This window comes from Diachasma alloeum, unplaced genomic scaffold (genome assembly GCF_001412515.2).
Source record: "Diachasma alloeum isolate Michigan unplaced genomic scaffold, Dall2.0 Dall_scaffold_01310, whole genome shotgun sequence".
In the NCBI taxonomy this organism is placed as follows: domain Eukaryota; kingdom Metazoa; phylum Arthropoda; class Insecta; order Hymenoptera; family Braconidae; genus Diachasma; species Diachasma alloeum.
In genome coordinates this window covers 55,492-73,073 of record NW_021681414.1, presented here as the reverse complement: position 1 = coordinate 73,073, position 17,582 = coordinate 55,492, and the positions used below count along the sequence as shown (strand labels likewise).

General features: G+C 38.8%; 1 protein-coding gene across 1 annotated transcript in view; it reads left to right on the top strand.

The window, feature by feature from the left end:
* Nucleotides 1-16,339, top strand: part of LOC107046334 (protein patched) — a 36,898-nt gene extending 20,559 nt beyond the window's left edge. The window contains exons 3-10 of the mRNA XM_015268932.2: nt 7,085-7,283; nt 8,412-8,484; nt 8,913-9,004; nt 9,376-9,583; nt 11,649-13,880; nt 14,015-14,500; nt 14,635-14,794; nt 15,025-16,339. Of these exons, the coding sequence (XP_015124418.1) occupies nt 7,085-7,283; nt 8,412-8,484; nt 8,913-9,004; nt 9,376-9,583; nt 11,649-13,880; nt 14,015-14,500; nt 14,635-14,794; nt 15,025-15,167 (3,593 nt within the window). The 3' untranslated portion in view covers nt 15,168-16,339. The remainder of the gene's footprint in view (nt 1-7,084; nt 7,284-8,411; nt 8,485-8,912; nt 9,005-9,375; nt 9,584-11,648; nt 13,881-14,014; nt 14,501-14,634; nt 14,795-15,024) is intronic.
* The last annotated feature ends 1,243 nt before the right edge of the window (nt 16,340-17,582 follow it).

The window sequence follows — 17,582 nt, the reverse complement described above, 5'->3', positions numbered from 1 at the left end:
AGGGGGAGTTGCACTGAGTATTTTTCCATTAACATTTGTTTGTGTTTTTTTTTATTATGAGTCGGAGAATTTTTTTCCCCCTGAAAAACGCGAAGATTTCATTTCTCCACCCCCTAGCACCCCCTTGGACCAATCTGAAAGACTTGATCATTTTCCTGGGGGTCGAGGGTGTTTCGTTTAATCTTTTTTTATAACAATGTGCTGGTGGTTCTGGCTATTTATGGTGCAGAAATTTTTTCTTCCCAAAAAAAAGACAAAAATTGAGATTTTCATCTCCCTACCACCCCCTTGGCCTGAACAAAGGGGGTTGATCATATTGTGGAGAATGGGGAGGCTGTTCCAGATCATTTCGGAATTTAGAACTTAAATAGGAACAATTTTCAGTTTGCGTATTAAGGTATGGGGCCCCACAGATCCTTGCTACGGCCCTGAACTTTCGCTGCCAAGTCGGCTGCCAACTTCAGCGTCATAAACATTTTTTATCTATGTGAAGACTTTAATTGAAAAATCTCTAAGACTCTACACAGTCAGGAGGCACTTCACAGTATGAATATCTACGGGAGACTAAAGATGGTTGCTAGTGAGGCCCCGGGCGTTTATAGACCTAGGAGGGCAATATAATTTCCACCCCCTGAAGCAAACGCTCGGACTTTTCCTCTTGACCCGCCTGGTCGCCAGGTGTACTTGTGGGAAAAACCCACATTTGGGAAAAACCCACCAGTAAACGTCCCGAGAGGACTTTTCCCCATTTTACACTTTCAGGGAAGACCCCATAGCAACATAAAGCAATAAACCTTTCCTTAACATAAAAGAACTTGGGAGAGTGAATTTTGATCTCGGGGAAAACCCCGAAATCCAACATAATTATTCATAATTATTCTCATTATACTGTATAGGATGGTTGGAAACAATGTGCCTCCATTCATCCCCTGCTCAATTTTTATATTTCAACAAATAATTCCCTAATTCCTGTGCTGACTGGATAATATTTTAATTATCTTTATAACTAAAAATTTATGCAATGAAAAGATTGTTGTTATAATGATAGATGCAATCTTATACTGTTAGCACGGAAATTTTAACGTTGCTAGGGCAGAATATAAAACATTAATTATGGAATTTCACAGTTCCAGTTCAATCCCTTACAGATGCATTCAATGATTTTTCTGTTGACATTTTCTAACTAATTGTGATGCCCTAACACCAATTCGGAGTACTTTTCCCCACAATAACATTCGATGATTCCAAGAACTAGAAATTTTTCTAAAAAATGCATAAATTTTCTCTAGCTTTTTTTAATTTAAAAAATTGACTCATCTGTTTTGATTTCGACGAGTGTGTACATAGACCGGGAATGTGAATTGATAGATATTATTGTTATTAGCTTGTTTTTATTCAAAGTTAGAAATACGCTTTGAAAACTGCACCAATTTTCGCAAAAACTACTCATGAAAATGCCCATTCACAATGGCCATTTTTTTCAATGCTATCTATCGGTGTTTCCTCTGAACCTTTTCTCATTCGAGCTATTTCGAGTTCGACTTTTCTCAACTGGAATGTTCTTCCTCGTGTCTTTTTTGATAGAGGAGAACAGAGAAAGGGGACTGAATATTATGATTATTTTCGTGGTATCTTAAGTCGTTGATTTCTGAACTACCGACATATGAGGGGTTTCGACCTTTTTGGCGAGGGAAAAACGTTTAGAGAAAAAAAAAAGATCATAGCAATAATGATGATGATCAGGAATATATTGGCTAGAGGATTTCTCATAAGTCGAGGGGATTTGGGTTGAAGACAATGAGAAAATTTTTAGGACTTCTTTCCAAATCGTTGCTTCATCCCACTGCTTCATCCCGTGTATAAAGGCTTTGCCAAGAAGTGGTTGACCCGCCTTTGAAGACACAAGGTTGTTTATACCCAGTGCTCTCTTCGTTGTAGTTCGACTCGATCGGGCATTTCGGGTATAAGTGGAATTTTGATGTTGGTGAGAAACCAAAATCCTCATTGGGTGATTGAGTCCTATACTAATTTTCACCTTTGAAAAACGTGACAATATAGAAGAGGATTAGATTAAAGGGCACAAATGCGTGATTGATGCTTCCGGATGTCTCTTGCAGCTGCGGCAGTCGCCTTCCGTTTGTCAATAATTGATTGAATTACTTCTTGTAATCAATCCCTCCAGCCAATGCTTCTAAATGCATTCAATTTCACTGAGTTGTATCGAAATTTCATTATTAAGAATTACAATGAAAATAAAAAACATGTTGTGGTCCCAGTCTCTCAAAGTTGGATAACCCTACACAAGAAAAAACTTCAAACTTGAAGGAAAAAATAGTATAGCACAAGGGGGTCATGAACACCTCGCGGTCGCGCGCGCCGATCAACCTCGGCCCTTCCTTTTGTGGATGGACCTGTATATACACATTGAACGTGTGCGCAAAGCGGGGGGAAAAAGGTGACGGGGTGGGGTTCCGCAAAAGAAAGAGCGAGAAGACACGTTTGCCCTTCACCTCCACCATGAATTGAACAAGGACGAAAAAAGATAAAGGAGAGAAAAGGAATCACGGTACCATGGGGGAAGAGAGTGTAGCGGGGGACGAGCGACTGCTTACATCTTCATTAGGCCCTCATGGCTCCGGTGGAACTGAGTGAGACGATACTAGTACAATAAAAGAAAGAACAAAACAGAAAAACCAAGAAAAAATGAGGGACAGAGAATGAGACAGTAAGAGGGATAAATGCCTCAAGTTTGAGCATGCAAGAAGGAAAACTACAGGGTTGGCTTTTGTAAGAATCCCAGCGGGGATAAGAGTCAGAAAGCGAGCGTTGTCCAAAGACCCACCGGGAATCCGTTGTTGTTGCACCAAGAGCCGACGGACGGTGCCATAAACAAAGGATCTCATCTTCTCTTTATTATTACCATTATGTTTACCATATTTATTTCTTCATAAAAAAACTCAGTATTCCCTTATACACTTACATTCTTCCCTCCGCCTTTGTTTTACCTGCTTACGTTTTGATTTTCGTTTCAAATCAATTACTGCATAGGAAATATACTCTAAAAGTTCAAATATTTTGCTGAAATTTTTTTAATGCCTCAAGTAACTCTTCTAGTTGAGTCTGATGATGATAAAAGTCGTCGATCGGTCAGGGTTGAGTAGAAAAAAAAATATTTTCGTTGGCTCGGCCGCAATTTTTCACGTGTTACGGATACGGAACTCCGAACAGCGCCGCCTGTGGCGATATTTGGCTGTATTCTTACGAGAAGCCGATGAGGGATTCCCTCATCGTGCGCCTATTGACGGGTTAATTGTGAATGAAAGAAAACGTCTCTTTTAGGCATGAAATGAAAAACAAAAAAACAAAGAGATGATGAGTTATTTCACGATGAAGTTTTGCGGTCCAAGTTTCCCAAAAATTAAATATTCGATTCATTCATGACAATGTGATACATTGTACTGCCTCAATGTCAGTGAAAATGAGAATGAAGCTGAGAATGATGGAAGAAGGAAAAAATAAAAATTGGAATTTTAGGAAGGTGAGGGGAAGGGGTGAAAGGGTGGAGGGCGAAGAGTTTTGAAGAGTCAGAGCATTTGAGCACCACCGGGCATTGGATGGTGGCTCGGTTCCGGTGAATGGTCGCGGTGGGTGGCCCCAAGCTTGGAGCTCCATGGTGCGCCAGAGAGTCGAACAGTCAGCCGAGCGTCCAGCAGTGGGGCCCCTGTGTGCCAGTCTGCCAGTACACAACTGCGGTGACTAGAGACCAGAGGAAGACTAAAGAAGTTTTTCTCTCTTGGTTTTTTTCCGTCCTTCTTTTATGAGGGGCCTGTCCCTGTAGTATACAGTGAATACCAAGTTGGGTACTCTTCTTTAATGACCATCAACCCCAAACTTTTATCATTGGAGAAAAATGAATTTCCTTAGAATGTTGGGGTCAATAGTTTGGGAATTTATACAAGAATCATACGCTTGGCCCTGGACGTTGGGTGGTTTAAATCTACTTTCAATAATGTTAAATATAGGAAAACGATTCGTAGTCAAATTCAATATTCCTTCTAATCGATTCCATTATTCTTCAATTTCAATATGAAAAAGTTCAAATTCTGATCTATTTTTTCCCGACCTTGTTTCATTTTTATTTGACTCGGGTTTATCGACAATTGATTCAACATCTTAACAAACCCTGGGCACTTTAATCAAAACATTGATTGAAGTAAATTTTCTCATATCGTGAACAAATCTCAGCGACCTGATGAAAATGATTTTTCATCGCTCTTTGTGAAGTTCGCCGACACTTTGAGAAAAAAAACATTTTTACTTCAGACATGTACGGATCCATCTCAGTATCAACGCCCCCTTCCTGGTCGCAAGGAATCAACCGGCGGAACATAAGTATCGACATTTCGCTTGATGAGTTCGTGAAAGCTTTCCTTTAACTTCACTGTTTTTCTTTTGAAATAGCTAGGCAAGGTTATGAAAACAATCTCGACCTATTATCTGGGGTTTCCTCCATGAGAAAATTGTCAGATGTGGCAGGGTGGATGTGGATTTTCGAGGAAAGTGGGCGAAGGAGGACTGAGAATTCAATAAGCACACGTGGCACTTATTTTAACACGCCGTTAAACAGTCCACACGTGTTTCCTCATAGTTTTTCTTCATTTCTCAAACTGCCGACACTGAGAGTGGATGAACCAAATATATTACAGGGCTTGAATATGCATAATACGGAAGTGAACACTCGAGAGAAGGATGTACAGGAAAATGTAACATGAGCATATCGGCTATTGTTGTAGAAGGAAATAAAAAGTTATCAACAAATTGTATTTAATCTCTCAGTTTCGGAACTAAGAAAAAAAATCAAATTTGCCAGTTGTTCTGAACTAGTTATGAGATTTCTGCTCAATTCATTTTATATAAAAAAAATTGATAAAAATGACAAAAAATTGCAATCAATAATAAGAAATTATGTGGCCTAGAATGAAATAACGATCAGTTGGTAATCGAAGTAGGCCGGTGTGCATGATAGGAGCGACGGCACTAGATAAACGGCCAAAGTCCTGGTGGCTGCAATTACGGTAGCCGGAAGGGTACCAACTGAGCCTCCCCGTCTTCTCCTCTCTCCCGTACTCTTATCCCACCGTAACATAACTCGATACAAATAGCGTACAGAGACGGATAAATAATTACAGAGACGCCCTGTCGATAAATCAAGAAATTTTCTCCCTCTACCTATAAAACCGTAATACTCCTCTCTCCTCGTACCCTTTGGTCAGGCGTACACGTTGACTCCTTTATTCCAAGTGCCTCCTGGCATTCATCTTTCTTGCCCTGTACTGTCTTTATTACGAGACAGGGACGCCAAGGCGCCCGCATTCTACCGGCTGATTCATCCGGCGTTATTTTGCAGGGCATTAAGACCAGTAGGAAGCACGTGGACGGGTTAACGTTACGATTGTACCATTTGTATATCTATATATTTTTTCTCTCTCTCTCTCTCTTCATTTGTGCGGTAATGATCGCAATAGCCAAAATTTCCCACTCTCAAATTCCATTTAAAACAATTCATCCGGATTTTCTAATCTTGGGCAGTGGGCTGGTTTTTTCCACAGCTGACAGATGTTTATTGAAAATTTACAAAATTATTGCGGTATTTTTATATTATTCAACTGCATCATTATCATTGCCAAGCTTTCGATGCTGAGAAATAATCATTGCATTCGAAGAGAATTTTTTTTTTTCAAATTACATTGAATAAATTCTACCCTTAGAATTGAATCCTTTCCTTTCACCAAAGGAGGCAATAATAAAATTAGACACTGATTTACTATCTTCAGTTCCTCTCCCCTTGAATTTTTTAGTCGTTTTCCCAAAGACTCAGTTGACAATAGAAAATTCATACCTTTTCCGTGTAAATCCCGGGCACTCAGCCTCGAGGATACATATCTGGAGATATCGGTCCTCTGGACCACCCGCAGACTCAAGCAGTGACGCTCAACTCGTTTGAATTGGGTGGATACATATTACGGAAATAGGGAGGGATTTTTTTCGATTGAGCACTACTGGTGACGCGGTGCTGCACGGGTGGTCCTCGGGGCCGCGCCGTAGCGGAACGAGCAAATACGCCGTCGGCATTTTTGACGGTGAAATCCGACTAGGTGGGATACAACGAGCTCGTTGCCAATTGACGGGATTACTATCTCTATCGTGATTTTTCGTTTTTTTCTTCTACGGAAGTTGGGAGGTGCAAAGGAATTTTGATGCGGCATGATGTATCAATATTTTGTTTACATCTTTTAATTTCGACATTTCGACTACATGGAGAGAAATATTCAGTAAAAATTACGGAACAATTCACGTAATCCACAATGGGGAATCGTTTTCCGGCAATTTTTATAGGAGTGGAAGAGAAGAAATCTGAAACGTTCAGTTAATTCTCAGGTTCATCACCGAACAAAGTATGAAGTTGTCACATAATTTTTCCCGAAGAAGGGAAATCTTACAAAAACTTCCCGACTTATTATACCTCCAAAATCAAAAATTCTTAAACGTTCAACAATTTTTATGAAGGTGGTGAGTTATTTCTACATTCCGTTCCGTCAAATTTCTCAATCGCTCGGGAAAAATTACGGAACGACTTATTGTCTCCACGGCGGTGAGTCATTAGACGGGTGGTTAATTTTTACGAACCAAATCGTAGAGTTTATGTGGCGATTCGTACAATTTCAGTTTCGACCCACACTTTTTATTGAATTTTACTTCGCTCGCGGATTACGTTTCGAAACGTAATTTTTACGTTTTTTTTCTGGTAATTTTTATTGAATTTTTCTCTCCGTGTATTGTAGTTTTGAATTTTTTAAATATTTCCTTCTTGGAAAGTGAAGGTTTCTGAGAATTTCTATTGATTGCGTAGTATAGTGAATGAAAAATTTTATTTTTGTTTTTAGTGTCAATTTCAAGAAACAGTTACAATTTTATTAGGACGAATCTATTTTTTGGAACATAGAGTACGATGATTGGTTAAAAATTATTTTGTTTCTTTTAAATGAATAAGTAATGAAAAAAAATATTTCTTATTTGTTTACAGATGGAGGCAGACTGCAGAAAGAACTGACATACGTATCAGAGGCCCTCGGTGAATCAGCAATCTCTATTCATCAGCTCAATCAGCTCGTAATACAAACGCCGCGGCACTCCGGGGGAAAGATGTTGCATTCAGCTGCTCTGAAGGACCACTTAGCAATGTTGAAGAGTGCGACGCAGGTTACTATTGATATGTACGAAACGTAAGTACCAAATCAATCATGTTTTCCTCAAATCCTTCAGATGAAAGGAAAATCGTAGACTCATGATTTTTCTCTCTACTTGGAGCATGATAAAATTGGATTGGTTTTCTACTGATAAAGATGATTTATTGTATACCTTTCATAGCTTCAATGGTTGATATAAAGTTTGCAGACGATTTATCAGTTAAATTCAAAATTCAATCGTTCGTAATCTGCAATATATCTCAGCAAATCAAATTAAATTTTGGACAAATTAAAACATTAAGTCTATCGTTAAAAATAGTACCCAGCTAATAATTTACCGGTAAATTTCCGGATATTTATCGGTCTTGCTGGGGACTTTTGGATGGCATCCGTAAAAATTGTTCCCTGGGTAGGAATCTGATGTCTATCACTTATGTAACTTTGTGGATATCTGTTGATACTTCCATATATGATAGTGATGATATTGAACATGCGTGAGTATACACAGAGAAGCAAAAGTGTTACCTTCCAGAACTCATCGAATGTCTTTCGAAACTCATAGTTCCAGGTGGCATTGTACTGAGAATCAGAAACTGACTACTTAATTCCAGGAGAAAACTCCATAAAATTGAATATCAAAAATATACTTATTTCAAGTGAGAATAGTTCATTCTTAAATCAGAAATCTTTGCGTTTCTAACCTAAGGAAATTCGTAAGAGGTAAAATCCTCGAATAACTGAACATGAATTACTTTGAATTTGATTTATGAACATGAAATCATCAATTCAAGATCGTAAATGTTCTTGATTTGAGATTCCGAATGTCCTAAGATTCTTATTTTAACAAGTCAAAAGCTCGGAATTCCAGAACCATAATTTTCTTAAAATAAGAAAAAATGAGCCCCAATTCAACCAGAATTATACTTGATTAAAATAACAGACGTTTAAAAAAAATTTTCTCGAGATAAGTAAAATTTCATTGATTTCCAGGATTTTTTGATCACTCAGAGGTTTTTTTTACTGGAAATTAAAACTTTTTTCTCTGTATATAACCATGATGTTGTCCGAGAGCACACTTCCATTTACTCGAATAAAATACAAAATCATAAATAAATGACTTTTCATTTTCTGTTAATGACTCAGCATTATAACTTTTTCTTACAGCACGTGGGGTCTCAAGGAATTGTGTCATGGACCGAGTATACCGAATCTCGATCTTGAGAACAGCATCAACCAGGTATATGAAAAAGATGATTACACTTGCGTGTACATTTTCTCTTTCTTGATCGTTCACGTATTAATGTTTATCATGATAAAGTTACACATTACGCATGTTTTACATCGCTCTGTACAAGAGTTCCTAACGACTCGCCCGGAAAAGGCGTCACCTAGTATAAAAAACTTGATCTTAACTCCGCATTGAGGGAGAAAAGAGGAGAAAACGTTCAGGGTACTGATTCAATCCGCTAGAAATTAGTTTATGTGCATAGGATAAGTTGCTTTGAAAGTATAGGCAAAATTGTAATGTTATGTCATGCAAAGTTGAAGATATTATATTTCAGTTTCTCAGAATGTTGGTTTTATGGGCAGCTCTCGAAGATTTGAGAGAGTTACAATAATGGGAATTTAATTTTGGAAGGTTTCAATACTTTTCTTTTTTTTCAGATTTTTGAGAAAATTATACCCTGTGCCATTATTACGCCGCTGGACTGCTTTTGGGAAGGAAGCAAGCTCATGGATAATACTGTTCATATTCCGTAAGTTGTATGGATAACTTTACATCAAATGAGTTAGTAAATACTTCAACCAACTGAATAATCTTGATAGATCCTTCAGCAATTAAATTGAAAAATGAACAAATGGATTCTCTCAATTCATGATTTTGTCGTTGGTAGTGTTCAATTGTTATTCTCTGTCTTTCAATTTTCCATGCCAATAGTTGTCATAATTTTTGGCCTGTCAAAATGGAAATACAATGTTATTTTCCTCGCATTAATTTTGTCAAAACATGGGCGAAGACCAATTTCAATTGAATTTCCGTTGATTTAAATTTTGAAGATTTTTAATGCATTCATTCAACTCGATAAATACTTCTAAAATTTGACATTAATTTCATGGTCCACTACAGGTACAATTCGAAGCCACTCGAGTGGACTAGTCTCAACCCATCCGCTCTCCTGGAACAGATGAAGGAGTTTCATATCACCTTTCCATTCAAAACCCTCGAGGACTACATGAAACGAGCCGGAATAACGAATGGCTATCAGAGTAAGCCCTGCCTCGATCCGTACGATCCCGAGTGTCCGAGCACCGCGCCGAACAAGAATTCACGGCAGGTAAAAACGAAAACGAGTTTTTTTGTCACTTCTTAATTTTAATTCCCGTGTCACTAAAATCTCAGAAATTCAATGGAATCGTTATACACGTAATAATAATGGTGAGTACCTGTTCTGCTCCTCTTGAATGAAACAATGTTGCCGATTGTATTCCTCTGTCGTAAACTCAAGGAGCATTGAGGAATACAAATTCGTTGAGTTTAGCATTCTGTATACGCCAAGAAGTTTATAATATTTTTCATATCTCTAGGGATTCTTCCACTTACTTTCAACCATTTGATTCTTACTCCCTTATATGGAAAAAAAACGTTGATAATTCATAAATTATTCAAAGTGATATCAATGAAAGCACTATTTATGCATCCTTCTGAAATAAATGTGCTGTGAATGTTCTTTGACGGGAATTGTTACAACTAAATAAAAATGATGAAAAAAAAAGTCGACAATTCTTATAAAATTTTCAATTGTAAAACAACTTATTTCACAGTCATAAAATTGACAAGTGAATCGATGAATTATCGACCAGTACTCCGATTTTTTTTCATTGCATTTCAAAAGAAAAACTGCTAATTATTTTCCCTCTCTTGTACCATCTTGATTCAAGATTTGCAAGCTGTAGTCGTTATAATTTTTTAAATCTTTCTGGTGAAACCATTCAGATGGAAAATTTGCTCATTCCAATGATAATCCTTATTTCACAGGAACATGATGAAACATTAATAAAATACAGAGAGCATATGATGATGAACAAAATCAACTCATATGATGAACATCCCCAGTATGAAAATGGTAAAAAATAAGGCGATGGGTATGCAAGTCGCGTGGATGGACGGGTAGCATTAAAATAATAAAATCGCAAGATGTGTGTCATTATTGTGCAACGCCGGTGGTCGACCGTAGATTTTCTCGAGTAAAAGACGGAGAGAGACAGCTTAAACACCGCCGGCTATTACCCACCCATCATTTCACTGGCATTATTAACATACACGGTGCCTCAGTGTCTCGTCTCCCTCTCCCTCCCATCACTTCATTCAACCTCGTCTTTTCCTTCACTGCTTTTTTCATTTTTCTTCCACGAATGTGTGTACAAGAAACATTTGTGCTCTTTCTCTTTCACATGATTACCGCTATTCCAGACGTTCATGATGCATCAGTAAATACTCATGTTTAACGTGGAGTGTAGCCTTTCTTATTATCCCTTTTCTTAAGGGTGCATGGGATGGAATTAATTGCACACATGTTTGAATTATTTCTGGTATATATATATATATTACAAATGATCCAGAATTGTGTTGAATGAAATTTTCATGATAAGTTGAAATCCACAATTTACCTAGAAAACTAATTAAAAAATCTTGGGTGAGAAATTGCTTCATTGAAACCAACAAATAAGCGAATAAATTTGTATTAATTAATCCCTTGTAATTAATTATTCAATCAATTTATGTATTTCATTTCACTTTAACCTCTCCCTCTCCGCTCCCAGCCTTCCCCCTATCTTTTTGCCCACCATCCCATGTACTCCTGTCCGTAGTTAAGGTAATTGCACTTAATGGGCGAGAGCACTCTGCATACTTCTCCCTTTTCATATTCTCCATTTTTTTTATACTTTCGTTCTTTTACCCCGAGGATGCAGAAAAAAACCTCGTAAATTTATCGAGTGGATCGATCATTTCCTTTTCTGAGCGCCTGGACAATATTCACTGCAGGGTACAAAGAGAATGGGATGAAGAGGGAACTGAGAAGCCGAATTCTTTGGACATTAGTCCCGCACACCTGCCGGTTGTCTCTCCTGTTATTGGGAGAGCGGATGAAGTCTTTCAACAGCTGTTAGTTAACAACTGTTAAATATTGTCATCGTAGAGTTAAATGGGCGTATATTATATAGCTCTATAAGCATAGCTTATGGAGTTCTTTCAATCTGCCGTGGCGATATGTTTTCTATTGGCCGTGACAAATGTTTATAGTTCTCTCTAGTATCTCCATGAACCAACCCTTTTATTTTCTTCTCTATTCCTTAATTTCTATTTAATTTTAACTATTAAATTTTCTTATTTCTTTACAGCTCCCAGATATCGGTTATGAACTGACTGGCGGTTGTTACGGTTACGCTGCAAACTACATGCACTGGCCAGAAGAACTCGTCGTTGGTGGTGGCGAACACAACGAAAATGGTTATCTGAAGCGCGCTGCTGCCCTTCAGTCAGTTGTTCAATTGATGGGTGAACACGAATTCTACAATTACTACCGAAATCACATGAAGACCGAGCGCATCGAATGGACGGTTGACAAAGCCTCCCTGATTATGGAAACATGGCAGCGTGCATTCAGTGACCAAGTGAAGCGACACTTGAACTCATCGGGCGCCTCCGCTCTCTACAACTCGTACACTTTCAGCACAATCACGATGAACGATATTCTGGGGAAATACAGTCAGTTTTCGATGATGAATATTGCAATTGGTTGTGGCCTAGTTCTCCTCTACTCATCAGTGGTTCTCCTGAGATGGAAGGATCCAGTTCAATCTCAAGCAGGCATCGCCATTGCCGGTGTCCTCCTTGTCTGTGCAACAGTTGCAGCAGGTCTGGGCTTCTGCGCAATCCTGGGAATTCCCTTCAACGCAATTACCACCCAAATTGTTCCTTTCCTCGCCCTAGGCCTCGGAGTTCATGACATTTTCCTTCTGACTCACACATACGCCGAATTAGCAGTGAATGAAGTTCCCAGTAGTGAGCAGACAGGCTTGGTACTGAAAAGAACTGGACTGTCAGTCCTCCTGAAAGGATTGAGCAATGTCGCGGCGTTTTTCGCAGCCTCTATTATACCAATTCCTGCCTTGAGAGTATTTTCTCTACAAGCAGGAGTTCTCATTCTATTCAACTTGGCCGCCATGCTTGTCGTCTTCCCCGCCATGATCAGCATCGATCTAAGAAGGCGAAGGTACGGAAGATTTGATATCTTTTGCTGCTACTTACCTGCCCTCTCAAATGATAAGAATCGAACCGTCAAGCATCGATCTTCCTCGGTGAGATCGACCAGGAAGGAGATTCACACTGACATTCTTCCAAAACGAAATGATAGAAATGAGTCGTGGGTGGGGGAAAGTGCACTTGAGAATACCGAAAATGATAAATACAGCTCTGAAGAAGACACATTGACTGGTTGCACTCAAGATGAATGTCTAACTTTTTCATTAACCAAGTTTGCAGCTAAACATTACGCCCCATTTGTCACTAAACCGACGACAAAAGTCTTTGGAATTTTGATACTGGCTGTTGTCCTATCCGGAAGTGTTTGGCAGGCTATTAAAGTTGAGGACGGCTTAGACTTGACTGACCTGGTACCCCAAGGTTCTGATGAACATGCTTTTTTGACAGCTCAGACCAAGTATTTTGGATTTTATAACATGTGGGCCATCACAGGAAGAGACTTCGACTACCCCAATAATCAAAAATTATTGCATGAGTATCATGATGCATTCATGAGAGTCAACAGAATCATAAAAAATGATGATGGTGGTTTGCCGAAATTTTGGTTGGAGTACTTTCGGGATTGGTTAAGAAATTTGCAGACTGCCTTTGACAAGGATTACAGAAATGGTTGTATTACCCAGGAAAGGTGGTACAAAAATGCGAGTGATGAGGCCATCTTGGCGTATAAGTTACTGGTGCAGACTGGTCATGCTGATAATCCTGTCGATAAGACCCTTCTGACGCAGGTGAAGTTCGTGGATTCCGATGGAATTATCAATCCTAGGGCGTTTTATAATTACTTGAGTGCTTGGGTCCATAACGATATTCTTGCTTATGAGAGTAGTCAAGCTAATCTTCGGCCTCAACCAAGGACCTGGATTTTCGCTAGGGACGATGAGGATCTGAAGATTCCGAAGAGTATTCCTCTTACTTACGCACAAATGCCATTTTATCTACATAAATTAACGGATACTACTGCCATCACTGAGCTCATAAGCAGTATCAGGGCTATTTGCAAGAGGTTTGAGGAGAAGGGACTCCCCAATTTCCCATCGGGGATTCCTTTTGTCTTTTGGGAGTATATGGATTTGAGAAGATGTTTGGCAATTGCTCTCATTTCTGCGTTGGGTGTGAGTGTCGCAGTGATGGCAGTTCTACTTTTGAATTTGTGGGCAGCTTTGCTGGTTGGAACTTCCCTAGCGGGAGTCGTATTACAGTTGGCGGGAATAATGAGATTGGTGGGAATGAAACTCAATGCTGTACCTGCAGTTTTACTAGTTATCAGTGTGGGAATTGCTGTCCACTTCAGTGTTCACATTTGTTTGGTAAGTCTTGTGCAATTTATTTAATTTATAGAAATCATCTGAAAAGTAGATGATTTGCATTTAATAAAATCATTTGACATTTATATGGAAAATGTGAATGTGATTTTTTAATTTTGGAATTTTTTCTGTTTCAGAGTTTTATAACAAGTGTTGGTAGCAGAGATCGTCGAGTACGTCTCGCCCTCGAGCATATGTTTGCCCCTATAGTTCACAGTGCCTTAACAACAGCCTTAACAGTGATGATGCTGGCATTTTCCGATTTCGAATTCATTGTCAGATACTTTTTCCTCATCCTCATCTGTTTGATTGGAATTGGAACTGCCAATGGATTGTTCTTCTTCCCCATCCTATTGTCACTGGTGGGACCATCGCCAGAAGTGATTCCTCATGAGCATCCTGATCGGATATCAACACCCACACCACCAGCTTCGCCTGTTGTTAGGCGGTCGAAGCCTCCTGCACCTCCTAGGAGACCTCATAAAATAGATAGTTCACGAATTCAATCAAAACCTTCCTTAACTACAATTTCTGAGGAACCAAATTCACTCAACAGTACGCAGGATTCGTGTAGTGCTCAGCCGGAGGTGAAGGTTGAAGCTATCACCACACGTGGAAATCAGGTCAGTTGGAGAAATTATTGTTTTATCATTGAATTATTTTCCATTATTGATTCCTTTCCCCACTCTTTGGAATCGATTTTTCTCATTTGTGCATTAGCGCATGGCTAACCAGTGTTTATTTTTTCTACTAACAGAACTGTGGCGGTTCTGATACAAGCGGGTCTAGTCGAACATCACCAGTGCCGTCCACATCACATCATCGACCGCATCACACATGGAGTGTTCATTTTGATAGCGACAGAGTCACTTTGGACAGTGATCTGGTCACTGTACAAGTTCACACCGCACCCACAAGTAAGTATTTTTTCTCTTATTTTGCAAAGGATTTTTATTAATAATCATTTGTGCTTATTAAATTCGCTTATTCCCTGCAACTCAAATTGTTGGAGATTATGAAAGAGAATATTCATATGATGGAGAAGAATTAATTTCCCTATTATCATTGGTTCCCTATTATCATCACTTCCCTTCTCTTTGAGCCAAATTAATTTTTATTAATTTCGTTATTTAATGAATGGTTTCAGGTGGAGTGGATCGTGGTGAAAAATGCCGCCATTCGTCCTCAAGTAGCAGACGCTCATCACGGTGTAGTGCAAACATTAATACGTCAGAGTCATCGAGTTCGAGCTCTGAGCCGGATACTGACAATGTCAATGCCAAACACTGACAATAATGTATACCGGGACGACCGGCAGCTACTGCTCAAGTACCACGCGAAGCGGGAAAATACAGAAGGCTGACTAGGTTAATTTTTCAAATTTAATCTCTCTACCCCTCTTTTTTACCCTCCAAAAATCTTACGAATTAACGTGAGCGGTTCTTTTGATCGTTCAATTTACTGGATAATAAAGAAAATCTGTATTATAATTCGAATGAAATGAACTATGGAATTTCGGGAACATTTTTGAGGAAGGGAAAACAATTGATAAGAAATCTCATCTTAAGAAACTACATTTCAAGTATTTTTAGGGAATTTTTTTCCCCTGTTATTTCACGAATGACTGTAAAATTTTCTTCTTTTGTACTTAGATTACAGAATGCATTTTATGCATTTTATAAAGCACATTCGGTAACTACCATCGAAAGTGCATATGAAAATATGTAAATGGTTTTTTTTTATTGACTCGAAATAGTCAGAGACATTTGATTAGGAAAAAAACATCAAATGTATACGGGAATTAATGTATTGATTGAAATGTTTTGTATTGTGTCTCTGATGAATTTTATAAGATGAACAATTGTACATAGGATTGTTTTAATTGTTAAGAAGAGCGGAAGAATGAACAAAAAAAAAGTTGAGTTCATTAAGAAAAACTAGTTAAATTCGTTACCAAGTGAATTATTGGCTTTGTTGTGAATTGAGAAGCCTTTGGAGTGGTTCATTAGTCACGTGAGAATAAATTTATATTTTACGCTTTTTAAAAGAATGCATTCGACATATCGATATTTTTTTGAATTTTCTGGTGAAGAATTTACTTTTTAAAAAATTCAATTGATTTTTTGGATTCACTCGCAAGAAGAAAATCTGATCATTCATTTTCGCTTTTCGATTCATTAGTTTTTCATATTAAAAAATGTCATCAATTTTATGAGCAGTATGTGTGTGATTGATTGTGCGATTACGGGAATCTCAAATTTTATTTATTATTTATTTAAGTTACTAATTCCTTCCCTTTGCCCCTCCAAAACTGTTATTCCGTATTTAAAACGTTGAACCAGTAAAGGTTTTGTACAATCATTTTCCACGTGGTGGCTTGTAAAATAACACTAAAAAATACTCAATTTATTTATGTCGTATTTTTCTAGTGTGAACGAATTAAAATTACTTAATTTAATCAATTAAGGTATACAATATTTTATTATTTTATTTAGTAAACTGAGAATTTTACCTCTACTGTAAAAAGCTGTAATATATTGTGTAAGGTTTTATGGAGTTAGGAGGAAACGATTACTTTATAATGAATATTTTGATATTGAAAATAATTAATGTACAATGTTGATAAAAATTGTTTATCTTGTTCCAAATTATTTGCTCCACAGTTGAACAAAGAAAAATTATTTCAAATAAAATGGAAGCTTTGTATTCGTGCAAGTTTAAGTTTCCAATTTTTTGTGTCAGGGTAACTAAATATGATCTAAAAAGTTCGAATATGTGTGTGTGTTTTTTTTTTCTTCCTACGTCATGGTCTGGAAAATGCTCTTTACGCACGTTGTGCCCGAGTCAGTCAGGTCTTGACGGTAACGACCACGAGCCCACCGATAAGTGGGACCTGCTTTCAGCTCGGCAAATTTGCAATCCATACGGACTAAAAAACAGACCACGACACTGTAATTCTACTCCCCCCATGTAACCGCCGTTAGGCATTACTTCGCAGGGGTGGTCTTAGCCGCAGCTCTCCCATCAGGTGGTTGAAGACAATACTTCCTTCTTCTCGGATGTTCTCATTACTTCCTCCTGGCCTGCTCCTCGCGTCGAAGTTCTTTCAGAACTTCGGCTGCGAACGTGCTCGTGGCGTCCCACGCTACTTTCGATGAAATCATGATTTTCACCAGGTCTTCAGGTGGGACTGTCTGTTCCACTGCAGTCTCCCAACTAATGCGAAGCCATGCGAAGCGTTTGCATCTGAAAAACACGTGCTCAGCATCTTCTCCTTCTCCACTGCAGGTCGGGCACTCCAGGGTCTCTTCAAGTTTGAATTTCTGAAGATACTTCAGGAAGCATCTTTGTCCTGAGAGCATCTGCGTCAGATAGTAGTTGACCTCTCCGTGGGGACGGTTCAGCCAAATATCTAACTGTGGTATTAGACGGTGAGTCCACCTTCCTTTCACTGAGGTATCCCACAACACCTGCCATCGGCTGGTGCTGTTCCGTCTCTCCTTTTCCCTGAGATCTTTTGGGCTCAATGTAGTGTGCCTTCTCCGCCGGTAAAGACACATCCGCTCTTCAGCCAATACTTCGATGGGCAGCATTCCGGCGATCACACAAACTGCATCTTCCGACACTGTGCGGTATGCGCTAGCAACTCTCAGGGCGCTCTGCCGATAGACGGGAGCGATCTTACGCCGAGATTCCTGGAACTGG